Below are 25,575 nucleotides of genomic sequence, written 5' to 3' on the forward strand. Positions count from 1 at the left end.
GGGGCTTGGAGCAACCTGGTCTAGTACAAGGTGTCTCTACCCATGGCAGGGGGTTGGGACTGGGTGGGCTTTAAGGTTCACTCCACCCCAACCCAGTCTATACGATTCTGTACCAGCTGGCTCCCATCTCCGCTCTATCACCAGTCCCGAACCACCTTCTCACCGCGCACAGCCGCAAGGGGGCGGCCCGCCACCTCTCGTGCCTCTGGAGCAGCAAAATGGCGGTGGGTGGTGGGGTTTTGGTGCTGCTGCTGGCGGCGGTGGTGGCGGCACTGGCGGCCTGGCTGTGGCGGCGGCGGCAGGTAGCGGCGGGCGGCGCGGGGCGGGTGTGTGTGGCGGTGCTGGGCGACCTGGGCCGCAGCCCGCGGATGCAGTACCACGCGTTGTCGCTGGCCCGGCACGGACGTGACGTCGCGCTGCTGGGATACCTCCGTGAGTGAGGGGAGCCGGGGAGCGGCGCCCGCGCGGCCAGGCCTGAGGGGACCCTGCCGCGGCGGCCGGGCACGGACGGTTCGGTAGCGGGGTCACTCCTCTGACGGGTCTCTCCCATCTGGCAGAGAGCAGGCCGCACGGAGACGTGTTGCGGAGCGGGAGGATACGGCTGGTGCCCGTGTCGGACCTGTGGGGCCTGCGAGGTGAGCGCGGGGCTGCCCAGGCGCTGCGGCCGAACGAGCGGGGGCTGGTGTTCGGGAGGGGAAACGTGGTTTAATGGAGGAAAACCAACAACCAGGGTGGGGGCTAGGCCTCGTTGACGGCGGCTTGTGCTGGTCTGTACGTTCTTGGTGCGTTTTTGTAGAGCACAGTTATTTTAAACCTTTCTGGTTCTGTTACAACGTGCCCGGTGAGCTGTTAATATTCTTACGGGGTTTTTTTGTCCTTTCCCAGTTGGTCCAAAGCTTTTCCAGTATGTTGTAAAAGTCGTTGTGCAAGCAGTGCAGTTACTGTACGCGATGCTGAAGATAGATCAGCCATCCTATATTCTTCTCCAGGTATGTTTTGGGACTAATTTTGATAAATACTGTCACATTGCAGGGTATTTTTAGCAGTCTCAGACACATTCTAATTATTTGAGAGCTACAACTGGTCTAAGCAATGGTGTAAATCTATATCAGGTGATATTTTTAGCTCTAAACTTGGATTTTCTTGTTAACATCTCATGTTTGTTCTTTGGTTAGCTGTTGATCTTTCAAACTTCCTTAGTATGGATAGTAGTAAAGAATAAATCTTAATATCAATATGTATGTATTTATTGGAGGGGAATGTTGATCCTGATCCAGCAGTAAAATTCAAAGTGCCCACCAGTCCGTAGAGGAGAAACTGGCAGTTCTGCAGTTGGTGAATACAGAATTGTTCATTAAGACATTTAAAGCAATGTGACCTCAGTCATTTTTATTTTCCTGGTAACTGCTTAGTGTTTGTCAGTTTTATGCTATTTTGACTTGGTTTATTCCTTAAACAGAACCCTCCAGGCTTACCTGCCATAGCTGTGACCTGGCTAGCATGTCTCTTCTGGAGAAGCAAGCTGATCATTGATTGGCACAACTACGGATACACTGTAATGAGTCTGACCCACGGAAGAAATCACCCACTGGTACAAATTGCAAAATGGTTTGTACAGTTACTTCGTCTTGTCTTTGTAAGTTACATACCTTGCTGAATGCAGAAGGATGAAAAACAGCTGGGAGAATATGTTGATATTCTAACGGCTTTAATCTGCAAGAGGGGAGATTGAGATGGAAGATTGAGATGAGATTTTAGGCAGAAACCTAAGCCTCACCCTGCGCGTTTTAGGGTACCTTCAGTCTGAACGAGTCTGTGAATATATTAGCAGAGGCCTGTTTTTGTGAAGGATTTCTGGATTGTGCTGTGTTAAACTACTTTCTGTTTTAGAAAGCAGGTTCCATAGAATGCATTTGTCAAACATGTAGTAAGGTGATCTGATGAAGGAGGCAGTTGCTTTTATGTGCATATGTGAACTTTGATCTTGTTATTATAATTTATCTATATGTACTGTGGGTTTTTTATTTACTCTGTAATGCTGCTTTACAGTCAGCTCATCTTTAAATGTATGTTTCTTGCTGAATCTAGTTGATTTTATGTAGATAAAGGCTTTAAAGGCTTTTGAGTGTGGTGTTCTTAGGCCTTAAAGGATAAGGAAATGATGCTGCATCCCTTCTCATAAACTGATCCTGCCTCAGTGCAAGGAGTCAGGCAATAATTGGTTATTAAATTGCAGTTACTGGGTGCAGTTGGGTTTCTTTTGGTTCTGTTTGACTTTGCATCAGCATGTGCCATGGTGGGCAGTTGTTAGGCTGATACAATTGCCTGCCTGTGATATTTCTAACTATGATTTCATTTTTGTCAGGTACGAAAAGCTTTTTGGACGTTTGTCTGACTATAACTTGTGTGTCACTAATGCAATGAAAGAAGATCTCTGGGTGAATTGCAGCATAAAGTAAGTCACACACCTCTAACAAATGAGTATGCAAAGTAAAATGAAATAACATATTCCTGACGAGTCTGGATCCAGAGGAATCATACAAAAGCAACTTTCGTAAGCTCATCCATCAGCACTGAAACACATCAGCTCAGTTTTGTATGGGGTTGTGGACTGGGGGCATTCAAGGATCTTCATTACTCTTCACAATTAACACTGCATTGATGAGAAGGTGGCAGGCTGGAGGTTGTGAAGGTTTGCTCCCAAGCTGCTTAGAATCAGAATCATCACTGCATTTCTTAACAGTCTTGCCTACAAGTTTTTGTTTTGCAATCAGAAGGCTTTACGATCCAAGTTGCTCAAGATCAGTTACAAAGTTGAAAAGTCAGGACTGTGGTGCCTGCAGTTCTTACAGTTGCATTACATCCCTTGGATGTGCACAGGAGAAGGGGGGCCTTTGTACAATAGTATGTCCACCTGGGTATATCCCAGCAAACTTCAGGAATACAGAAAGTTGTCATACTCAAAAATTAATGATTTTGCTGGTTGATTTACTTAATTACCTTCTGCGTTACCCTGTTGTAGCCTGTCACTGCACCATATATACGTTGTTACATGTGTTCTTTACTGAACTTGTGAATTTATTCCATTGCAGGGCAGTAACGCTCTATGACAAGCCAGCTGCTTATTTTAAGGAAACACCATTAGAACTTCAACATCGTTTGTACATGAAACTAGCTGAAGACTATGAGCCTTTTAAACCACGGTATGTGTAAGTCAAGCGTGCAGTTGCAGTCCTTAAAGGGGTAACAGAGTTACTGCACTGAGGTACCAGAAACACTGTTGCATGGAGTCAGGAGTCGCTGAGCACCAGCAGGCAGAGTGGGCTGGCTCTGTGTCCTTAGCCAACAGCTGTTTCTGTGCAAGTTACCTTCATTGTCCTTAGGAAAGGCCAGAGTAAGTGAAATGCTTGAACTGTGGTAACACAGTTCTTGGCGTGTGAAATAACAGAAGTGTTTGATTTTTGAAGCAGCTGGCAGAAGCACTGAGGCAACCTGTAGTAGGATCTCTCTAGGGGGGACTTAGCAGTTATCTAGTTCCCATTGAGCTGGCGGACAGTGGCTGGCTTCATTAGTAGTATCCCTTCTTTTCACTGACCACAGAGTGTTCAGGATCTTGGTCTAAGCATTAAACATTCTCCTCTGGTTCTGTGTAGAATGTCTCCTATAACAGGTTTGTAGGGGAGTCACTTTACCAAACTAGTGCTTGAAAAAGATGTGAAAGCTTTAGTATGTAGCAGTTTCTTTTTGGAAATGACTGCCACAAAATGAGTTCTGAGTTTGATTGAATAAAATGCACTCTTGGCCTCCATGCTGTACTCTAGGTTTGAAGCAGAGCTGGAAAGAGGCTGGCTGTTTTCTCAGCTTGTTGAGGAAAACGCTGTCAGAAGGTGGAGTTGTGCCCATAGCAGTAGTGTCAGGAGGCTCTTGGCAGCAACAGAAAAGAGTAAAATGATCTCTTATGATCAGGTCTCTTTCTCTCTGCAGCTCAGTATTGTAATGACTGTGTTTCTAGGGAAGTTGAGCAGCAAATCTGACAAAGTGTTTGGAAATGCAGGTCAGTTCAGCGTAGTGTTGCCTCTGTGTGTGCTGGCTGTTTGTGTAGCCCATCCTCAGAAAATTCTGTTTCCTTAGTACAGAGTCTGTCAGTTGGAGTGGCGAGAAATCAGCCTTTACAGAGGTGGATGAAAGCAATGGACACGTGAAGAAGAGCGGAACACGGCCAGCACTTCTCATCAGCAGCACGAGTTGGACAGGTGTGGAGGCAGAGAGGGTTATTTCTAATGTTTAGCCACTATTTAACAAAAGAGAAAAGAAGGGCTCTTTATACTTCCTCACGCTTGACACGCTGCAGAGGCACGTGTCACCAGTGGCAAAATTGTATTTTTCATTGAGTCCTAGAATGTTTTGGGTTGGAAAGGACCTTAAAGCTCATCCAGTTCCAACCCCTGCCACAGGCAGGGTCACCTTCCATTAGAGCAGGTTGCTCCAAGCCCTGTCCAGCCTGGCCTTGAACACTGCCAGGAATGGGGCAGCCACAGCTTCCTTGGGCACCCTGTACCAGCGCCTCAGCACCCTCACAGGGAAGCACTTCTGCTTAAGAGCTCATCTCAATCTCCTCTGTCAGGTTGAAGCCATTCCCCCTTGTCCTGTCCCTACAGCCCCTTGTCCAAATTCCCTCTCCAGGTTTCTTGTTGGCCCCTTTAGGTATTGGAGGATTGTTGCGAGGTCTTACCTGAGCCTTCTCTTGGCTGTGAGAATTTGAAGACAAGTTGTAAATTATCTATCTTGGTGACTAAAAATGAATTATTTGTAGAGTTGTTTTGTAATTGTAGAGGCTCAGCTTCAGGAATGATTAGAAGAAATTTCCTACTTCTTTTAACTTTAATTCAAGGTATATTTTCTTTCATGATGGTGTAAATTAGATTAAAAAACTAAAACATTTACTCCTTTATTTCTGATAATGTGTGTAAACAAATCCATTGCTAGTAACCATGGGCAGGGTTGTCTGTACCTCTGAGTTAACAGGGCAGTTTCTACCATGAGTTATCTACCTTCAGAATCTAGAAAATTTTATCTTGATAGCTTTGAGTATGTGTAGTATTTGGGCGCAGTTGTCTGCCCTGTGGCCAGTAAGGCTAGCAAATAAGCACACGATATGATTATAGATTTATGAGAATGATTACAGCAGATTTTTAACAGAAGTGTGATCCATACTTCAGTCATGCAGGGGAAGGTGAGGAAAGTTTTGGTTGTTATTTAATGACGGTAATTCATTATAAATAATTGAAATATGAATGTCACTAATAAAGCCTTCTCTTTCAGAGGATGAAGACTTTTCAGTCCTTTTAAAAGCTTTAGAAGGTAGGTGTGAAGGATTTAATCTCACCTGTTCCAAGGGGAGTGGTTGTACTCTGGACAGTTAGGAAGGGGTTTGCTAAAGAACAGTACATCCAAAGGTGTGTTGGATTACTTAGAAGTGGTTTAAGAGTTGTAGCTGAACTAGAGAAGTGCAAGGTTTGGATTCAATTAGAGTAGTTATCACAGAGAATTGTATTTCTAGCTGGCTTGTGGACTGCAGTTTTCTATTACGTACACTATCCATAGGCATCTGCTCATAGGAAAGCACCTTGTCTTACTTCATAGACTTTGCAGCTGCACTTTTGAACTTGATATATTGAAGCAGCTGATGCGGTGTAGTCAAACAAATGCTTCATGAATAGTGCATGTGAAAGGGACCCTCATTTATTTCAGCTTTAACACAAACATTTAACATGTTTAAGATTCCTGAGTTTGCCCCTGTTTTACTAGGTGTATGCTTTTAAAGAAATTACTTGAAGTAGGAAACTAAACAGTAAATACCCTGTGAATAATCTTTAAACCAAACACTGTATATTTGTCAGCTCTAAACAGTTTTTATTTATCTTCTCCAGGTTATGAGCAGTACATAAATGAAGGAGTCAAGCTTCCACCTTTAGTATGTGTGATAACAGGTAATAGTTTGTTTGCACTACGATTCTTTCAGTGCTAATGCAGAAGACTTCACTGCCACTTCTGCTCTGTGCTGACTCTTGTGTTGATGGTGAAGAGACAGGAGGGAGTAGTGATTTACAGTTCGGCTGTTACAGCCATGCAGTCGTGGCACACCTTTAAAGAGGAGAAGCTCTCAGCCTCACTCTGTAGTACAGCTATGCATTACTCCATGCTCAAAAGAATTTATACTCAGCATTGAGATGCTACTGCAAAAGAAACATAAAATCTGATGTTTGGAGTGCTAAGCAGAACAGTTATATAGTGCTGGAAAAGAGGAGCATCAAATGAAGTTTTGCCAAAGAATTTATGTAAACAGAGTGAATGTTCCTTGGTTAACTTTGTCATTAAGGTCAAACTAGAACTTAGTGTGATTTTTGAAGGGCCAATTGTACCGATCAGATTTGTCATTAGTTATTTGGTTATTACATGGCTGTAGGCAGAATGCAGGTTAAGACTGAGGAAATTGATGGGCTGATGAGGCCAATTGTATGAACTTGAGCAAGCCCGAGTGCAGGTCCTGCACTTAGGTCACAACAACCCCATGCAATGCTCCAGGCTTGGGGAAGAATTGCTGGAAAGCTGCTCAGGGAAAATGACCTGGGGATGCTGGTCAGCAGGAGCTGAAGACAACCTAGCTTGTGCCCAGGCAGTCGAGAAGGCCTATGGCATCCTGGCCTGGATCAGCACCAGTCTGGCAGCAGGGCCAGGGCAGTGATCATCCCCCCTGTACTGAGCACTGGTGAGGCTGCACCTCAAATCCTGTGTTCAGTTCCGGGCCCCTCATGACAAGAGAGACATTGAGGTGCTGGAGTGGGTCCAGAGAATGGCAGTGGAGCTGGTGAGGGTCTGGAGCACAAGTGTGATGAGGAACGGCTGAGGGAACTGGGGATGTTTAGTCTGGAGAAGAGAAGGTTCAGCAGGACGTTACCACTCTCTACAGCTACCTGAAAGGACGATGGAGCCAGGAGGCGGCTGGTCTCCTGAGTAACAAGTGATGGGACAAGAGGAAACAGCCTTGAGCTGCAAGAGGAGAGGTTTAGATTGGATATTTGGGAAAAATTCTTACCCAAAATGGTGGTCAGGCATTGGAACAGGCTGCCCAGGGCAGTGGTGGAGTCACTGTTCCTGGAGATGTTTAAAAGATGTGTGGATGTGGCACTTAGGAACATCGTTTAATGAACTGGACAGTGCTGGGTTAGCAGTGGAACTTCATGATCTTAAAGGTGTTTTCCAGCCTAGAGGATTCTGTATTGATGCAGATTCTTCTAAATACTGAGTAAGAGAGAAGTCAGTGTTCACATGGCTTTAAAGGGGACATGTTTTTTTATGTGTCTTTCTGAAGATTGTGTGTAGTATCCTTTGGGTACCTGATATAACAGGAATTTGTAGCTGTATAGGCACGTGCACAGTCCACAGTGTTTTCAGTCATCTTATTAAATACTAGACATATTTTTTTCCTGTTTTTAAACAGGTAAAGGACCGTTAAAAGACTACTACAATGGGCTGATAAACAAGCTCCACTTCAAACATATCCAGATCTGTACACCATGGCTTGAAGCTGAGGATTACCCTCTTCTGCTTGGTAAATAGTGGATTATGAAATAGGCTTGAGAATGTGTGAGAAACTACTCAGCACGTTTGCAGAGAGCTGTCAGAGACTTTGCACAGGAGCTGGTAGAATATAGTAAGTGAATGAAGTTGCTGCTTAGTGATGGGGTATTTGTGGGTTTGACTTGTGCCAGCTAAATTTCTCTAACTAGAGTTCTCCACTGTTATCCCTTAAAGTAGGTGTAGTACCTGACTTGCTCTTTTAGCCTGTTCTTTGTATTCTGTTTCTTTTAACTGAGCTGGAATACAGTGTGCCCATGGATGTGGATGTTCCAGTTGACTTTCAGGGTCACTTCAGTACATGAAATCACGAAGTTCTTGGCTGGGCAACCAAAAGTAGTTAAAATTCTGAATTTACATATCTTTGGAATAGTATTTGCTCAGCATGTTCATTGTATTAGCATAAAGTGTGAGTAAGTTTAATAAAGTAGTAAAATACATATTTAACTTGATCTGCATTCTGCAGGGTTAGAGTCTGCCAGTTTCTGTGGCTGTAAAACACTGTTATTTGGTACATTTTAACTAACGTCTATAAAATCACACTGTAATGCCTCTCTTTTGAAACACACTTGAGCTCAAAGAGGTCGCTAGTGAACTATGCAGTGATCCCTTCTGGATTGTGGTGGTGGTTTTCCTGACAGTATCTGTTCTTAGCAGGTGAAGAGGCAGAAAGGCTGATTTAAGATACCTGAAATGTTAAAATTCCCTGAAATTTAATATGCACTTGTGTTTCTAAATCCTGACTGATGTTAGTCACAAAATATACAGTGCTTTTTTCCTTCCCAAATGCTTGAAATGGTGTTGGTCTGTCTGGTGTTGAAGGTAGCTCATGTTCAGCTCCCGTCACCCACAGAAACAGGAAGGTTTGCAGTAAACTGTCGGAGTTGCTGTGGGGAGTTCAGCCTCTCCTCTCTTCTCTTTGCTTTGCAGGCTCAGCAGACCTGGGTGTGTGTCTCCATAAATCATCCAGTGGTTTGGATTTACCCATGAAGGTGGTAGATATGTTTGGCTGTTGTTTACCTGTGTGTGCAATACATTTTGAATGGTAAGAGTTTGTTTATGCTGCTACACTGCGAGTGGGTGATGCAAAGCAGCATTTGTACAAAGCAAGAGTTCAGTAGCTGCTGCATGTATCAGATGCCATTGCAGTATCACACCATAATCATGTTTTAGTCCATAAATTGCAAGTGAAGGTTGTTTTATTTTAAATTTAAAAATTAACTCAAGTTTCTACACAGTTGGGAGCATTTAAAGCAACCATTTGCCTTAAATAAATAGCTACCCTTTGCTTCCATGTAGCTCCTTTAAAAAGAAGCTTCCTTCTGCACAAATGTGTCTGTGTTCTGTGCAGGAAGGAGTGTGTGTGTAGTCACTCTTACAGTTTATGGCCTTTGGGGAAGCAGGAGGTTTAATAAAGGAAGGATAAATTCTCTGTGAGGATCTCATGAACTGGCTTGTAGAGAGATTTTTCCTTCTGGGTTAATTTAAAATAAATTATTGCCCTAATTTTTAAAGTTTGTCCAGATAAGTGGCCCAAAGACAGAGTGAGAGGACTTCCATACTGTAATGGTAGATTTAAATACCCTGATATAGAAGGGAGAAACACTCTTTAAATGCCTTCTTCATGCCATGTTCAAGGAATTATAGACAGGTTTGGGCTGGAAAGGACCTTAAAGCTCATCCAGTTCCAACCCTCTGCCATGGCAGGGACACTTTCCACTAGACCAGGCTGCTGCAAGCCCTGTCCAACCTGGCCTTGAACACTGCCAGGGATGGGGCAGCCACAGCTTCTCTGGGCACCCTGTGCCAGCGCCTCAGCACCCTCACAGGGAAGAGCTTCTGCCTAAGAGCTCAACTCAGTCTCCCCTCTGTCAGGTTAAAGCCATTCCCCCTTGGCCTGTCCCTACAGGCCCTTGTCCAAAGCCCCTCTCCAGCCTCCTTGTAGCCCCTTTAGGCACTGGAGCTGCTCTAAGGTCTCCCCTTAAGGAGCCTTCTCTTCTCCAGGCTGAACCAGCCCAGCTCTCTCAGCCTGGCTCCAGAGCAGAGCTGCTCCAGCTCTCACAGCATCTCTGTGGCCTCCTCTGGACCCAGTCCAGCAGCTCCACATCCCTCCTGTGTTGTTGCCCCAGAGCTGGATGTAGGACTTGACCTGCTGCTCACGCTCTAGGGATGGGGTTATAGCCTCAAGCACACACATGTTGTCAGGTGTGAAGCTTATATCGAGACATCCCGGATGATGGAGGTTTTGGGTGGCACTGGGCAATTTTTAGTTGCGTTTGTCCCTCTCCCTGCTTTTTTCTCACATTTTCTTCTGTGGCTTATGTTCACAGTTTACATGAACTTGTGAAACACAATGAAAATGGTCTGATATTCAGGGACTCGGATGAACTTGCAGCACAATTAAAGGTAAAGGCCTGACTGTTTTTTCTTTCCCACTAGCTGTAAGTGCAGAGGCACCACCATGTGAACTGCCTGTCCATATGTGTTTTTATCTCTATATTTTGCACTCTCTGAAGATATGGTTTGCCTGGGGAATGTTACTGGCCTCACTTATATTCAAGTATGAATCTGAAGCTGGTTTAAATGTTGTCACTGTTATAGGACCAGACATTAGAGTGCTCTCTTCCTGCAGCATTGTAGTTTAGTGTTCATGCTGGGGAGGCTAGAATGAGCCTAAAGCGTGATATGATGATATCTTAATGTGGTTTTCCTTTTAACTTACAGATGCTTTTCTTGGAATTCCCCACCCTGGAAGGCAAACTTCACAGCTTCAGGAAAAACCTCCGTGCGTGCAAGCAGTTGCGCTGGGATGAGAGCTGGGACCAGACTGTTCTGCCTTTGCTTGGGTGACTTTTTGTGGGGAGGAGGGTGTCAAAAAAGCTGATACCCTACTGCAGCTGCCTGGATTTGCTCAACAGTGAATAAACACTTTGTATTGGCTGTAGTTGCAGTTTTTAAGTACTTCATCTTGGAACCAGTATTTGCGTGCACCTCTTCTTTACCATTTGAGCTTCTTGCGTGAGTACTCATGCTGACAGTGCAGCTGAGGCTGTTTGCTGTGTGCTGACAGCATTAAGTCTTGAAGGAAGATGTGAGTCCCATGCTAAAGAACTTGAGCCTTGTCATCTGCACTGCCCTTCCTTCCTTATCCCTTGGGATGAATCTTTAGAAAGTGGGAAGGAGGTTTAGTTGCTCTAGGAACTCATGTGCGAAAATCTGTTACCTGTGCTGCTTAAAAGTAACTTGGTGAAGATACTTAAAGAACTATTACCAGATAGACCCATTTGTACAGTAAGCACTCTAGGAGGTGATGTGGGTATGTTTTCTTTCAGGTGGGAGATGCCCTTTATTAGAATTACTCAGGCTGAGGCTACAGTGAGGATTCTAATTTTTCCAGCCAGTTAAGATCACAGAAACATAGACATTGTTTGGAAGGGACCCTAAAAATGATTAAGGATTCTTGCCTCATCTTGCCTAGACAAGCTGTGGCTATTCTCTTGTATGATTTATTGAGACAGAACCATTTTGTTTTAAAGTTGTTTTCTTTTTTACAGTGTGTACAAGAAGGTGAAAGCACAGCCACTGGTATATGGCGGCTTTATGGCGCACTCAGAGGAAAAGAGACCTTTCAGTGTATGTTGTCCTTGTACACTGAAGCGAATGTGCCCATTTACTGTGAGAAAGAACATTAAAAGCTTCCCTTTTTGAACAGGTGACTAGAAAAGGACAAAATAAACCCAAAATATTTTATTAAAGTCCATATAACTACATAAAAGGGTACTTTGCTTCATGAGTGCTACTAAGAAGAAAAATAACTGCTACAGCTGAACCCAGGGCAGGGACACCTTCCACTAGACCAGGCTGCTCCAAGCCCCGTCCGACCTGGCCTTGAACACTGCCAGGGATGGGGCAGCCACAGCTTCTCTGGGCACCCTGTGCCAGCGCCTCAGCACCCTCACAGGGAAGAGCTTCTGCCTAAGAGCTCATCTCAGTCTCCCCTCTGTCAGGTTAAAGCCATTCCCCCTTGTCCTGTCCCTACAGGCCCTTGTCCAAAGCCCCTCTCAAAGTTTCTTGTAGCCCCTTTAGCTGTTGGTTTTCAAGCAAAATCCAGTAGTTTGGCCATTTCTCTGTAGCCATCAATGTGCACATGGAGATAAATTAAGGACATCCCTAATTAAACAGTAATGTCAAAAACTTCAGAGAGGTTTCACCTTTCCATAATGCATTTTTTTAAATCCAAGCAAGCAGTCTGTACAGAACTTTGAGCAACTTGAAGAATTTAGTGTTAGGGAGATAAAGGAGCTCCTGTGGGGGCTGCTAACACACATTTACTCCAGAAATAGCACTTGTGAGCTCTTCTTGGGAAGAGGTAGCTAAAACCTGTGTGGGGTTCCTTCTGCACATCCTACTTACTAGTAGTAGTCATGGCCTCCTTCAGCTTGAGGAGCAAGATGATTCTTGCTCAAGATGATTCAAGTTTCAAGTTTACCTTTGTCCACTTTCTCCATCCTACAGACTGAGGTGAAAGTATTTGTTCTTTTGAATAACTTTTAAAACAAGGCAAAGAAAAGGAAGTCAAAAGAGGAGAAAGAGCAGCATATTTCATGTTGTGCTTCAGGATCAGTAGCGTCCAACAAGAAAATGATGAATGGATTATGGAAAGCTTCAGAGAAGGTGAGGTCAGTTCTTCCTCCTCTACATAAAGCAGGGATACAGTGTATGATTCTGGTTTTGCTTTCTGGCTAGTCTGAGAGAATGGCTTGCCAATAGCTAGTTGTGGAAGTGACAGTCCTTATGTGACAGGAATGTGAATGAAGTTTCTGTTATCACTGGAGAGTAAAGATGCATCTGATTTACAGCACCTGATTTACCTCCTCTTTCAGCTTTTGGCACTATCTGCTACATTTACTGTAGGCAGTTTTCATTATTCATTTTTAAGATGACCCAGACTGCAAGTATGCAGGTGCATACAAACAAGTATAAAAAGACACAGACCATTACAGCTGGTTTTAATATTAAAAATGTATTTATTCCAGTGAAACACTGCTTTTTTCCCTTGTCAGCGTGAGATACTCATCCTGTGGTCCTGCAGACGTGCCTCCATTAGAAAGCAAAACATGGTCAGACAAATCCAGTTCATTTATGTTGTCTTCTACAGAACCAGAGCACAATATGATCAGGACTGGTTTTCCTATTGCTTAAGGTTCTCAGGTACCTTTCAGGGGCAGCAGTAATTCACTTGCTGGTAATTCACTTTGACAACAGCCCGTGCGTGGAGTTGTATCCTCAGTGCCTCTCCTGACAGTGTCTAGAACTTAAGATCACCTTGTTGCCAGGATGGGATATCTCCTGTTGCTCTGAAAACTGGAATTCTATTTGCCAAGTCTATATAAATAGCTGGAGAATAGTTACATTTGGCTGCACATCACAGAGGAAAACACGGTTGCTGTGGGCTGGAATAATCTGCCACCCAATCCCAGCTTTATCTGTAAGGATAAACACTGGGAATCAGATTCCTGCTTCATAAAATGAAGGGCAAAGGCTGCGTGTCCAATTTTGTACTAAGATCTCTATCATGCTGTTAAAGGAAGCCACAGGTGAATGCTTACCAGCAACTTTTCTTAAACATGAATGGCAATGCTTCTGCTATGCACTGGGCATGATTTTGTGAGTTAACCATGGGCTGCAGATCAGCTGCGCCACTGGGAGACTGCAAGAGATAGGCTTTTGAGGAGTCTGTGAAGGAAAATCCCAGATCGCTCCCTGGTGTACTTCCTAGAATCATAGTTAGGGTTGGAAGGGACCTTAAGGATCATCTCTTTAATCTCTAGCTGGGTTTTTTTGACCCTCACATAAAGGTTTGAGGCTGTATCTCATCACTGTGACAGTGCAGCAGGTTTTCTTCCTTTAAGCTTAACCCTTTGTTAGTTCCTTCTTGCCACCACACTTTGGATTCATCTCAGGTTGGCACTGACAAACATGAATTATGATAGATGGGACAGAGCAAAAAGCTAAGTTCCCATATCCTGAGCAAATCCATGTGGGAAAGGGACTGCTTTTAGGCAGAGCACTCTTAAATCCAGTTCTAGGATAAAAACCTCACTGTTGGGCAATACCCATCATCAAAACCCGCTCCTGTTCATCTCTACTTGGGGAAAGAGGCCAAGACTGTTGATGAAAAGGGCACATACCGAGTTGAGCCTGGAAGAGGTGATAGGTGTCTGGATTCCGGACTGTGGAAGCAATGTAGACCTCAGGAGGTTTTCTGTCTGCTCTGGAAGTGGAGAATTGCTGTAGCAGACCAACAAGGGCTCCAATGATCTCTGGATCATACACCACATCTGTACAAAAAGGAAAACATGACATATTTCTTGAGCATGGAGTAAAAAGCAGAATGGAAGCTACAAAACAAAAGTATAAAATACCTTGCCAAAGAGTATGATTTTTGTATTCAGGATTGAAAATTCCCAAGAAGAGTTCTTGGAAAACGCCTCTATTTTGTGTGCTATGTCAAGTTGCCCTCATCTCTAGTATCACTAAAAATCAGTGTTCCTTATTGTAAAGGCACTGTCAGATAATGTAATTAAGCCCAACGAGATAAGCAAAACCCTAGAGCGTTGGTGTTCTGCTACAACTGTCCTTAGCAGAAACTGGGTTGTTACAAACTATGTTTTAGAGGCTGATTGCAAAGGAGCTGGTTTGAACTGCAGCTCTTTTCATCTCAAATCATTTCCCTGAGAGCAGAAATAGCAATGGAAGGTCAGGCTGATGATGAAGGGGCACAAAACATCAGCCTTACCAACCAGTACCATGATCCTGAAATGTGTCAGCCCTGCTGGGGACTGAGGCTCAAGACGTGGTGGTTACTACACCCAAATGTGGAGGTATGTGCATGTATCACTAACAGACATCTCTGTTACTCTTAGAATCATACAATCAGCCAGGTTGGAAAAGACCTTTAAGATCATCAAGTCCAACTGTTCCCCAGCACTGCCAAGGCCATCACTGAACCATGTCACTGAGGGCCTTGTCTACATGGCTTGTGAACACTTTCACTGTGGTACCACTACAGTTTGTGAACACTTCCACGGTGGCTCCACCACTGCCCTGGGCAGCCTGTTCCAATGCCTGAACACCTTTTGGGGAAGAAACTGTTCCTAATATCCAGTCTAAACCTCCCCTGGTGCAGATTGAGGCTGTTTCTTCCTGCCCTATCACTTGTTATTTGGGAAAAGAGACCAATCCTCACCTCACTACAACCTCCTTTCAGGTAGCTGTACATACAAGTTTTGATACAACACAGTAAGGGAATGTCCTCAGTAATTACTAACAGCAAACAGTAGATACGTATTGATCACCTCCAGGTTTGAGCTGCCTTCAGGAATTCAGCTTGGGCTCTACAGTACAGCTGGCATGAGGTAACACTCAAACCCTGACTATTTTATAAGATTCACATATTTAATGTATTAGGTGACCATTTAATGACAAAGGCAGAATATTTTGTCATATTTCACCTGAATTCTTAGGTAATTCTTGCTTTGCAAAGCCCCAGATGAGGGAGTAAAATCCTCTAGCTACAGCTCATAAATGTTCCTACTGCTACATTTTGCAATATCAGGGTTTTTTTATGATTCCTCCAGATTTATATATAGGGGAGATCCAAAAAAGGGTTGTGATTTGGCTTTTTGGTGGGTTGGTTGGTTGCTTAATATGTTATCCCCCAGGAGAATGCCAAGACAGCCTGTTAGTATTGATGAGGCTCTGAGCAGTGTTGCATTTATAATCTGTTCCTGGATCTTAAAACGTAGAAGGGATAAATAATTTGCTTTTTAATGTTATGTACACAGCTGCTGAACATCTGGAAAGACTAAATGATGAAATGGACTGGGAGAAGATCTGTCACACACCTTCAGACACAGTGATTGAGACAGGGCTGAGCTCATCCTGCACACAGACACCTCTGTGCTTCCCCCTCTAATCTGTGCGATCATCCACTGTGAGGCACAACCAAGGGGAAGGTACCTGCTGCAATGATGACATCAGGTTGAAGAGCCAACAGTTGTTTTTCTGTAACTGAGCCCCACTCAAGTTCTGCAACAACTACTTTCAGGTTTTGGTGATTTGCTCCTTCTGCCTTCTGGCCTCCAGATTCCAGCTGGATATGCTGGGCAGCTTCGGGCTTCAGGACAAAGCCATTCAAACAGATGTTTTGCTTCAGCTGTTGGAGAACACGGTGGTGGTAGTCACTAAATATGTATGTCTTGGGATTGCAGGTTTTACAGATGGCAATTCCAGTGAAGCCGATCCCACTTCCTAATTCCAAGACTGTCCTGAAGGGTAAAGAAATACTTAGCAGGACTCTAAGTGGAGTTAGGAAATCAAACCACTTACAATCTAAGCTTTGTCTCAGATAACAGGGACGGTTGGTGAACACTGAAGAAGCCATTGTAAGGATAAAAATCAATCACTTGAAATACTGCCCTGGAGTGTGGTACAAAGCATTCCCACCATGGGGATGGGACATGTTCTCACCTGGTTTTAGCCTTCTGCAGCATGGTGGCTCAATCTAACCAAGCTCTTGTCATACTCAGTGGAGAGAAACAGACACTTGGGTAGTGGAGTTCCTTTCCTTGTGAGCTCCATATTTTAAATTAACTTAGATGGATATTTCCTCAAAAGTGCCTGTTCCTCTCACCTGCTTATAACAAAGGCCAGAGGAGGAGATCAGACGTGTGCACTTCCTCATTGAATATATAAAGGCAGATGGGATAAACTTCACCACACAGTGAGTGCAGTAGTTACTCACTAGACACTGCAGTAGCTGAAGTTGAGCAGCCAACTCCACAGAGCAGGTCAGACCACATGGTGTGACAGCTTTGATCTTAAAACCTGCCTTAAAAGCACTGCGAGGTCCTCTGACGGATTCAAGTTTTACTCTGACTGTCATGAACAGACCAGAGCAGCAGTTACCAGCAGCCAGAGGGTGTAGTCACTGTGGTTCTTTTGGAGGTACATTGTTAAGGTACAGTTGTGTGGTTCACTCACACTGTGAAACCTCTCTCCCCATCTCTCTGTCCAAGCTTATCTCGGTACCTGTTCCTGAAGCCAGAAGGGTTCTGCAGTGCCCACTCGGTGAGGTGCAGAGCAGCCTCCCATGTGACGAGCCCCGTGGTTCCTTCAGAGATCACTGCCACACTCTCAGAAAGGGTGACACACTCTCCTGTAGGCTGTGGACACACAAGGCCGCCAAGGTGGATCAGCACAAACATGAGCTTTGGAGTTTACAACCCATATTAGCACCTGGGAGAAGGGAGGAAGCACTCCAGGGGTTATTGTTAAAGCCAATTATTGCTTACTTCAGAGGATTAAAGTGATTTATAACACTGCAGCATTGGTTCTTACCAGTAAGTAGTGTTTGTAACAGTAAGTAGATTCTTCTTCATTTAAAATAGCTGCCAGTGCTTCGTACAGTTCATCTAGGGGCTCAGCTGTGGTGGATTCATGCTGTGGGAGATGGAACACGCTGGGTTTGGGTAGCAAATTGTAGTGAAACAGGAAACATTAAGTCATGTTTTAATACACTCTGTTATTATGTTTTATTCTGAATGCTATGGTTTGTTATTACACAAGGTCAAACTGGCCTCTTTTCAAGGAAAAGATAACTAAGTTGCAAGGAACACCAGAAGCATTACCTTTTTGATGAGTTCAGTTAGAAAGCATCTTCTGTACCGGGCTGAAAGGGGGTATTTCACACACAGAGGGTGGAGAATGGTCTAAAACAAAACCAGCAATTGAAGCCAGTTACCAAATGATGATTTTATGCCAGACAGGAAGGGGTTAGGTAAAAAGCAGGGGGGGGGAGTTGGTTGGGGGTTTTTGGTTTTGTTTTTTTTGTGCCACAAAGTGCATTCTGATTTAGTCAGTAGCTAGAAGTGATGTTGAGCCAGGAAAGGAAATTGGGTGACTTCTGGTTGGTTTCCTAGTTCCAGCTCTGTGGCAGAATATGTGGTTTTCCTCTTTTTGGAAAGTAAATAGCAAAACCAAGTGGAAAGAGAGACTGTTTTGGTCTCTTTCTCCTCTTGCTTTTCTTTTTACTCTCTTCCAGAGAGGTGCAGAGGAGGTCACGAAGATCCACTGAGGGGCTGGAGCGCCTCTGCTCTGGAGCCAGGCTGAGAGAGCTGGGCTTGTTAAGCCTGGAAAAAAGAAGGCTCCTTAAGGGGAGACCTTACAGCAGCTTCCAGTGCCTAAAGAGGCTACAAGAAAGCTGGAGAGGGGCTTTGGACAAGGGCCTGTAGGGACAGGACAAGGGGGAATGGCTTTAACCTGACAGAGGGGAGACTGAGATGAGCTTTTAGGCAGAAGCTCTTCCCTGTGAGGGTGCTGAGGCGCTGGCACAGGGTGCCCAGAGAAGCTGTGGCTGCCCCATCCCTGGCAGTGTTCAAGGCCAGGTCAGATGGGGCTTGGAGCAACCTGGTCTGGTGGAAGGTAGCCCTGCCTATGGCAGGGGGTTGGAACTGGCTGAGCTTTAAGGTCTCTTCCCTCCCAAACCAGTCTGGGATCCTATGATTAAAGACATCTGTGCTCAGGCACATGGGTCTTAATGTTGACGCTAAAAACAGCTAATAGCAGGAAGAGAAGGAAAATTGCTGTTCTGCCGGGCACAATAAAAAGCCGTGACTTTGATCTTGGTAACGAGGATAAAACCCAGCTGTGGACAGGAAGCGCTCAGCTCCCCGAAGATGCACTAGGCAGCCCGAGTACCGCTGCGACACCCAGCATCCTGCCCTACCCTGTGTAGAATATCCAGGAGCAGAGAGGAGTCCAGTGAGGTCCGGAGGCTGTGCTCAAGTTCCTAAAATACGATAAATAAAGGTAATGATGCTCCTCCGTACCCCCGGGCACACCCCGCCAAGGGCAGCCGCCTGTGCCCGCTCTTCCGTACCAGCCATGGGAAGGAGCAGAGCTGCCGGGCCGCCAGGAAGCAGCGCTGGAAGCGGAGCCCCAGCTCTGGCCCGGCCATGACGCTTCAGCGGGGTCTCGAACCGCGCGTATCCGGTAACCAGCCTGACGCTCTCGGCGCTGAGCTGCCCAGACCCGCGGTGGGGCACGGGCTGGCTGTCCGCGCACCCTGATGACGTCATCTGCGCGCCCTCAGAACGTCATCGCTGGGCGCCTCGGCGAAGGACACGGCGCCCGCCTGCCGCCGAGGGCCGGATCAGGCCGCGCCGGGAGCTGTGAGCAGGGCTGGGACCGGGACCGGCGGCGCCATGGCCGGCTACACTGAGGACGAGAAGCTGCGGCTGCAGCAGCTGCGCGCCCTGCGGCGCCGCTGGCTACGAGACCAGGAGCTGAGCGAGCGGGAGCCTGTGCTGCCGCCGCAGCGGCTCGGGCCGGTGGCCGCCTTCTGGGAGCGGTTCCTGAGGCCCGGGGGCCTGTGGCGGCAGCAGGTGAGCGGGGAGGGACGGGGGGGGGGGCCGGGGGCGACGCGCGTCCCCCCAGGCCGGGCCTGACGCGCGTCCCGCTGCCCACAGGTGTACAAGGCCTGCCAGACCAGCGGGTTCGTGCTGGTGCGGGTCCTGGTCCCCGCCTGGATCATCTTCTACTACCTGAAGTACCACGTCATGGTGCGTGTGCGGCGCGGGGAGGGGACACGCGTTAACCCCCGTGCAGGGGTGTGATGACGTGCTGGTTCGGTGTCTGGTCCGGTGGCACTGTGCTCTGTCCCCCCAGGTTTCTCCTTGCTTGGGTGGCACAAATGTGTATTTCTTGGGGTGGGGGGGTGTCTTTCATGGCAGTGAGCAGCTGTGACCATGCCATCTCCTGTGAGCTGGGAAGCTGTCTCCTACTCATTGCTTTCCTGCAGGAGCAGTGATCCTGGGGATATTGAGGCTGGTGTGGGGAGGGGTTGGCCGACATGCTGCTAGTGAGGCAGACCCTTTTTGCTCATACGCTCTAACATTGCCTGGGAGGTGGAGCTTTGTTACCCTCAGGTATTGCTTTAACTGGTGGCCAAGAGGCCGGCTTAACCAGCCCTGAACTCAGTTGCGTTTAGAAGGGTCCTTTCCCCCCTGCTGGAATTCCTGTGTACCACCTCTGGGTAATGCTCTTCTTCTTTTCCCCCTTCCCTCTTTTCTCCTGCCTTCCAGAAAAAGCCTCTCTGTATCGTTACATCAAACCCACGGATATTCCCAGTAAGTCTTTAACACTTGTTTTATCTCGCAGCTTTGTAAACCTGGCAGGAAGGTGGTGACAGGGGGTGAAATATAGCTCTGTGCAGTAGCTATGTGGGGACAGCTTCTCCATGGACATGCCTGATCCCATGGGCAGGCCAGTTGCAGTATGTTGAAGGAGTTTCCATCCTGACCTCAGAGCTGTCCTTGTTTCACCAGGATATTTGAGTACCTGGCTGACAGCACTGCCCATCCTGGAAGGAAAACACACATTCCTTGTAGGAATGCAAGTGTTAGTTACAGCACAACAGTGACTTTGTGAAGGATTTGGGTGTTTGAAGCCCCTGTGAAGGTGTGATTAATGCATGGAATGACACCAAAGGGGTTCTGCTTCTCTTGTGGAAGCTGAGCTCTGCTGACACATCCCTAATTGTGCTTTATCTAAACTAAAACTAAACAGTTCCATCCTTAACAAGCACAGAGCAGCATGCTGAAGGTCAAGCTGTGAGCCTCAGGCTTCAGCCCAATTATTCAGCCTAATTGACTTGAGTTAGGTCAGCTTGGTGGGCCAAGGCAGAGCCTGAAGCTATAACAGACAGCACTTGGCCACCAGATTGGTTTCAGAGGGGTTCCTGGATCCTCATGTGCTGCAGGGTGTGGGTTTGGAGGCTCATGTAAAGCTATGCTCTGCTGAAGGTGGTTGTGACATCCAGAGGGACCGGGACGGGCTCCAGAGGTGGGACCATGTGAACCTCATGGAGTCCAACCAGGCCAAGTGCAGGGTCCTGCCCCTGTGTCATGGCAGTCCCTAGCACAAACACAGGCTGGGGGAGACTGGATTGAGAGCAGCCTTGAGGAGAAAGACTTGGGGATGTTGGTCAATGAACAGCTCCCCATGACCCAGCTTCATTGAGTGCTTGAGGCCAAACTTCCCCATGTGCTGGGCTGCACCCCCAGAGCGTGAGCAGCATGAGAGGGAGGGGATTTTCCCCCTCTGCTGCGGTCTGGGGAGACCCCCCTGCAGTCCTGATCCAGCTCTGGGGAAACAGCACAAGAGGGATGTGGAGCTGTTGGGGTGAGTCCAGAGGAGGCCGTGGAGATGCTGCGAGGGCTGGAGCAGCTCTGCTCTGGAGCCAGGCTGAGAGAGCTGGGCTGGTTCAGCCTGGAGAAGAGAAGGATCCTTAAGGAGAGACCTTAGAGCAGCTCCAGTGCCTAAAGAGCTACAGGAAACCTGGAGAGGGGCTTTGGACAAGGGCCTGTAGGGACAGGACAAGGGGGAATGGCTTTAACCTGACAGAGGGGAGACTGAGATGAGCTCTTAGGCAGAAGCTCTTCCCTGTGAGGGTGCTGAGGCGCTGGCACAGGGTGCCCAGAGGAGCTGTGGCTGCCCCATCCCTGGCAGTGTTCAAGGCCAGGTTGGACGGGGCTTGGAGCAACCTGGTCTAGTGGAAGGTGTCCCTGCCCATGCAGGGGGTTGGAACTGGGTGAGCTTTAAGGTCCCTTCCAGCCTAAACGCATCTGGGATTCTCTGCAGTACTGTAAGTCCAGTATACATTTTTAACCCAAGAGAGTCCCGGGACGTTTAGCTGCTGTTCTGTAGCTGAATAGCCGGAGTAAAGCCAGGGCAGGTTTTGGATCATGAGGTTGTGGTGTGATATAAGCACCTGGGGAAATGCTGAGTGAATGGGGGTGTTGTGAGTGAGCAGATGGTGTGTGTGTGTGGAAGCTGAAGTGAAGGCCTGTGCCGGGTGCAGGAGATGTTCTCACCAGACTCTCTCCTTCCCTCAGGGTGACAGAATTTTAGAGACTGGAGAAATTATTCCACCCATGAAAGAAGAACCTGGTGAGCACCACTGATGGCTAAAGGCTGATTCCATCCTTCAGCGAGCAAGGCAAGAACTGCAACTGCTCTCTCTCTTCTATAAAGGAGCCTATGTTCTGCAACACCTCAGCTTTTCTGTCATTTACTTTCCCCTTAGTCCACCTGATTCCAGTTGCTACCAGTATGGGAGTTTCTGTTGCCTTTGGTGAGGATTATTGCAAAGTGCTGGTGATTCCTAACCTCCAGCTCCTCAGGTTTTTATCTGACTGACAGGATCTGGCAGCAGGATAACATGGGCCTCATAGTAGCAGGAAGGGTTCTCTCTTCCCTTGGGATTGCTCATGGAGAGGTTCACACACAGCAGCTGTCCTCTCCCAGTCCTTCTCCACCAACCAGTTGTGATGGAGCCTTCTGTCGAGAGGGCGGAGCAGAAGTGCTGCTGCTGCCAAAAATCCTTCCTTCTTTGCCCTTTAGCACTTTCTCCTTTTTCTTCAGCCCTGAGTTCAGTCTTCCCACCCTCCCTGGCCCCACGTTCCTGCAGAGCTTCCTTCTGGGGAAGACTGGCTTCCATGGCCATTATGTATCCCTTCTAACATGAGGTCTTCTGTTATTCAGAGTATTTTGGTGGCTACTTTGGGGATAGAATTGGTTCAATCAGCAATCCAAAGGGTTAACCTGAGGTCCAGAACCTCGTGGAATCATGTGTGAGCAGTGTTTGTGAGGTCAAAGTGCTAGGCAGGAGCCACCCCACCCCACTGTGCCTGGATTATGAGCCAGAGCCCTCGGAACCCTTCCAGCCACACACCAGCAGGGCCATGGCCAAGGCCAGCGTGGAAACTCTGCTGCAGCCCACTGAGATAAGGGGACCAGTGGAACCCCCAGCAGGAAACCACACTCAGTCCGCATCCTCCAGGGACAAGCTGAGTCTCACTCCCTCCCAGAGCCTTGCCGAGCCCATGTCCGTCTCCTTCCTCAGGTAAAGGCAGCTCATGAGGGATGGCAAGAGGGGTGGGCTCAAGGAGCTGTAGTGTCCTGGGCAGGGGGAGCTGGAGGGTCAGTGGAGGCTCCTGGGAGTTGGTGCGGGCTGTTGAGGGGGAGCAGTGGGGTTAACAGAAGTTGTTAACAGGGGTGACTGAGACCTGCATGTCCTTCCTGTGGCCTTGTCTCTGTCCCTACCAGTGCCCCATGGTGTGTTGGCTCCCCCAGCACGGAGTTCCCCATGGGCGCTGCTACCCCACACTACTGCAGTCTGAGGCGCACCTTCGCCTGCACCAACTTGCTGCTGCTCAGCCTGGCCCAGGATGAAGAGGCTGATGATGCAGTGGAGGAGTATGATGCAGACAGGAAGGCTCCCCCCCTCCCCTGCACACACACACTAAGCTCCATGGATGCTACCAAGCCTGCCACCCCACGGGTGAGTGACTGCTGAGGGTGTCCCACCTCCCTGGGGTCCCCTGACACCCACTAATGAGATACTGGTTGGGGTGCCCCACATATCCAAGGTGTGTGTGTTCCCCCTGCCCCCTCCTCCCCCCACTTCTGCAGTGCTTGTGAGGAACTGTGACATCCCTTGGGGGCACCCTGCACCATGAGGATGCCTGATGCCCCCAGGGCTCCCAGATTCCCTCAAGGAAGCCCTGATACTTCCTCTAGTGGGAGCCCTTTGGGACTACAAGGAATTTGTAGCACCCCCATAGTCCCAGGGACATCCCCACAAGGTAGCACCCTTAGAGCCACCCCTGATGTCACACATCCCTGTGATATGCTGCCAGGGTGGCTGTTGTAGGCCACAGGCTCAGTCCCAAGGTCTGGTGTAGATCAGGTTGTGGGTCCTCAGGGTCGCCTGGGCATTTTGGCACAGATAACCCCAAGCAGAGGGGATGGATGCCTCTCCCTCACCCGAGGAGGGGGTCAGTGTCCCAACCTCTCCAGCAAAGACAGTTCAGGACACACAACATGGGTATGTGCAGTTGCAGCAGGAGCATTCATCACCATCGCCTTGCCCATTCCACTGAAGAAGACAGCACGTAGTGCTGAGCGAGGAGGAGCAGACACCCGTGTAAGACACCACCCCAGTGACAACATGCCGAACCCTTGCGATCCCTGTGCCTCTCCACAAATACAGCGTGGCTCTTCCCTGGGGCCTTGGCCTCAGTTGCATGCCTCAGATTCTTTGAGTCTTGTTTCCCCCTTGTGCTACCCGAGGTGGTGTGTTATCTCCACAAGGAAACCAAAACTCTCCTGGGGTTGTACAGTATTGTTCCCTTCCATGTCCTCCGTATGACACACACCTTACAACATAGGAACATTCAGGAGTACAACTTCTACATAACTTCCTTCTTAGATCTCTTCTAGCTAAAAAAGATCACTCTGATCAGTGATAGATACACATATATATAATATCTAGTCAAGAGTCAAAAAGATTCCAAGCAGCCGAAAGAGATGGTGGATGACCTTCTCCCTCAGAGGTGGTGCACCTGGGCCATGACTTTCTGCCCAGTCCTTGGGAGAGCTGCTGGGACCTCTTTGTTCCTCAGGCTGTAAATGAGAGGGTTGAGGGCAGGTACCAGGAAAGCGCCACTGGCCAGTCCTGAGCTGGGGTAAGGATGGGGGCAAGTGCCCATGACAACCTTGGTGTCGGGGAGTAAGGACTGGGGGCCCTTCTTCCCTCCCACTTGATGTACCTTGAGCAGGAGCTGCTGGTTCCAGCACTGGCTGCAAGAGCTTGGCTGAGAACCCTCCCCATGTGTCCTCTGGTCCTGGTCACCACTGGGCATCCCATCCTTCATACTGGGCGAGCTGCCTCTGCTCCCGCTCAGCTCCCAGTTCTTCCCACCCCACAGAGTACCCCAACCACAGAGGAAGAGATGCTGAGGATACAGAGCCTGTGTCTGCACTGGTATACAGGGGAAGCTGTGAGGATTCATGTGGCATTTGCTTGTTCGATCTTGACTATGGGGCTGGTGATGCTGCAGCCTGGGCTGCTGGGGGAACTGGCTGATGCTCTTGCAGAGCTGCTCCATCAGCTTCGACAAGTCATGGTGACCAGGAGAGCCTTTGTGCCTGGAGGGAAGCAAGTTGCGCTGTCATCAAGAGCCTTGGGATGACAGAGGCAGCAACAGGGCAGACACAGCTTCACTTCAGTCCCTTGGAAAACCATGGAGTGAGTCCTTCCAGAATGCACAGCAGGTGGAGGAGGAGATGGGGAACCATGTCTAAAAAATGTGATGGCTTTGGTGATAATGTGATAAGGTTTGGTCAGGGCAGAGCAGGGGATGACCCTGACTTGCCTCCCATGAAGCTTTCAGTGCTACTCAGACATTGCTTACCCAAATGCACTTCCCCGAATTATTGATGCTCTGCTGTGCTGGTGAATGTTTCTCTTTATAATCAATGACACAAACAGGAAGTTACCTGGAGTGAGTGGAACCCTCCCTCTTGCTCCACTGCTCATTCCCCCTTGTCCTGTCCCTACAGGCCCTTGCCCAAAGCCCCTCTCCAGGTTTCCTGTAGCCCCTTTAGGCACTGGAGCTGCTCTAAGGTCTCCCCTTAAGGAGCCTTCTCTTCTCCAGGCTGAACCAGCCCAGCTCTCTCAGCCTGGCTCCAGAGCAGAGCTGCTCCAGCCCTTGCAGCATCTCCATGGCCTCCTCTGGACTCTCTCCACGACTCCACGTCCCTCTTGTGTTGTTGCCCCTGAGCTGGATCAGGACTGCAGGGGGGATCCTCCCCAGAGCACAGCAGAGGGGAACAATCCCCTCCCTCTTGTGCTGCTCACGCTCTGGGGGTGCAGCCCAGCACATGGGGAAGTTCTGGGCTCAAGCACTCACTGAACCGGGTCACGGGAGCTGCTCACGCCCGTGAATCCGAAGCGGGGGCTGTGATCTGCAGCCGACGGACGCCAGCAGCAGCAGCACCGGGAGCTGTGCTCGCGCGGCAGCGCTCTTG

At 48.0% G+C, this 25,575-nt stretch overlaps 3 protein-coding genes across 5 annotated transcripts; 2 read left to right on the plus strand and 1 right to left on the minus strand.

Moving 5' to 3' along the window:
- Positions 1–218: 218 nt before the first annotated feature.
- Positions 219–10,582, plus strand: ALG1 (ALG1 chitobiosyldiphosphodolichol beta-mannosyltransferase). Of its 2 annotated transcripts, none has more exons than XM_061350802.1 (13): positions 219–432; positions 558–635; positions 886–989; positions 1,460–1,608; positions 2,366–2,455; positions 3,093–3,209; positions 4,132–4,253; positions 5,323–5,361; positions 5,931–5,990; positions 7,502–7,612; positions 8,569–8,683; positions 9,969–10,044; positions 10,363–10,582. In XM_061350802.1, the coding sequence occupies exons 1-13, from the start codon at positions 219–221 to the stop codon at positions 10,486–10,488; spliced, it is 1,401 nt and encodes a 466-aa protein (XP_061206786.1). In that variant the 3' UTR covers positions 10,489–10,582. The 2 variants fall into 2 exon arrangements, with proteins under 2 accessions (XP_061206786.1, XP_061206787.1); XM_061350803.1 differs by having other exon boundaries at positions 3,093–3,203.
- Positions 10,583–12,642: 2,060 nt separating this feature from the next.
- On the minus strand, positions 12,643–18,694 carry EEF2KMT (eukaryotic elongation factor 2 lysine methyltransferase). Of its 2 annotated transcripts, none has more exons than XM_061350812.1 (8): positions 18,581–18,694; positions 18,428–18,490; positions 17,331–17,411; positions 17,041–17,142; positions 16,732–16,865; positions 15,661–15,968; positions 13,830–13,979; positions 12,643–13,348 (listed from the first exon to the last, which is right to left on the minus strand). In XM_061350812.1, exons 1-8 carry the CDS (start codon positions 18,656–18,658, stop codon positions 13,329–13,331), a joined length of 936 nt encoding a protein of 311 aa, XP_061206796.1. In that variant the 5' UTR covers positions 18,659–18,694; the 3' UTR covers positions 12,643–13,328. The 2 variants fall into 2 exon arrangements, with proteins under 2 accessions (XP_061206796.1, XP_061206795.1); XM_061350811.1 differs by having other exon boundaries at positions 12,643–13,124; positions 18,581–18,690.
- A 75-nt stretch (positions 18,695–18,769) lies between these two features.
- Positions 18,770–21,754, plus strand: NDUFB6 (NADH:ubiquinone oxidoreductase subunit B6). Its single transcript, XM_061350741.1, is given in 5 exon segments — positions 18,770–18,877; positions 18,879–19,085; positions 19,170–19,262; positions 19,785–19,829; positions 21,597–21,754. Coding segments are annotated over 5 exon segments (522 nt in total). The 3' UTR covers positions 21,666–21,754.
- The last annotated feature ends 3,821 nt before the right edge of the window (positions 21,755–25,575 follow it).

The sequence above is a fragment of the Neopsephotus bourkii genome, unplaced genomic scaffold (assembly GCF_033783945.1).
Source record: "Neopsephotus bourkii isolate Nb327-2 ecotype Australia unplaced genomic scaffold, CSIRO-AGI_Nbou_v1 NB_533, whole genome shotgun sequence".
Classification (NCBI taxonomy): Eukaryota; Metazoa; Chordata; class Aves; order Psittaciformes; family Psittacidae; genus Neopsephotus; species Neopsephotus bourkii.

What these genes read in the sequence shown, in the direction of transcription:
- ALG1 (XM_061350802.1), top strand. Translation starts at nt 219, where the DNA reads ATGGCGGTGGGTGGTGGGGTTTTGGTGCTGCTGCTGGCGGCGGTGGTG. An exon ending in CAGCAGCACGAGTTGGACAG is followed by an intron (nt 4,254 to 5,322) that starts GTGTGGAGGCAG and finishes CTTCTCTTTCAG; the next exon opens with AGGATGAAGACTTTTCAGTC. An exon ending in GGATTACCCTCTTCTGCTTG is followed by an intron (nt 7,613 to 8,568) that starts GTAAATAGTGGA and finishes TTTGCTTTGCAG; the next exon opens with GCTCAGCAGACCTGGGTGTG.
- EEF2KMT (XM_061350811.1), bottom strand. Translation starts at nt 18,658, where the DNA reads ATGGCCGGGCCAGAGCTGGGGCTCCGCTTCCAGCGCTGCTTCCTGGCG. An exon ending in CCTTCTGGCTTCAGGAACAG is followed by an intron (nt 15,969 to 16,731) that starts GTACCGAGATAA and finishes TTTACCCTTCAG; the next exon opens with GACAGTCTTGGAATTAGGAA. An exon ending in TGATGTCATCATTGCAGCAG is followed by an intron (nt 13,980 to 15,660) that starts GTACCTTCCCCT and finishes CTTTTTGTACAG; the next exon opens with ATGTGGTGTATGATCCAGAG.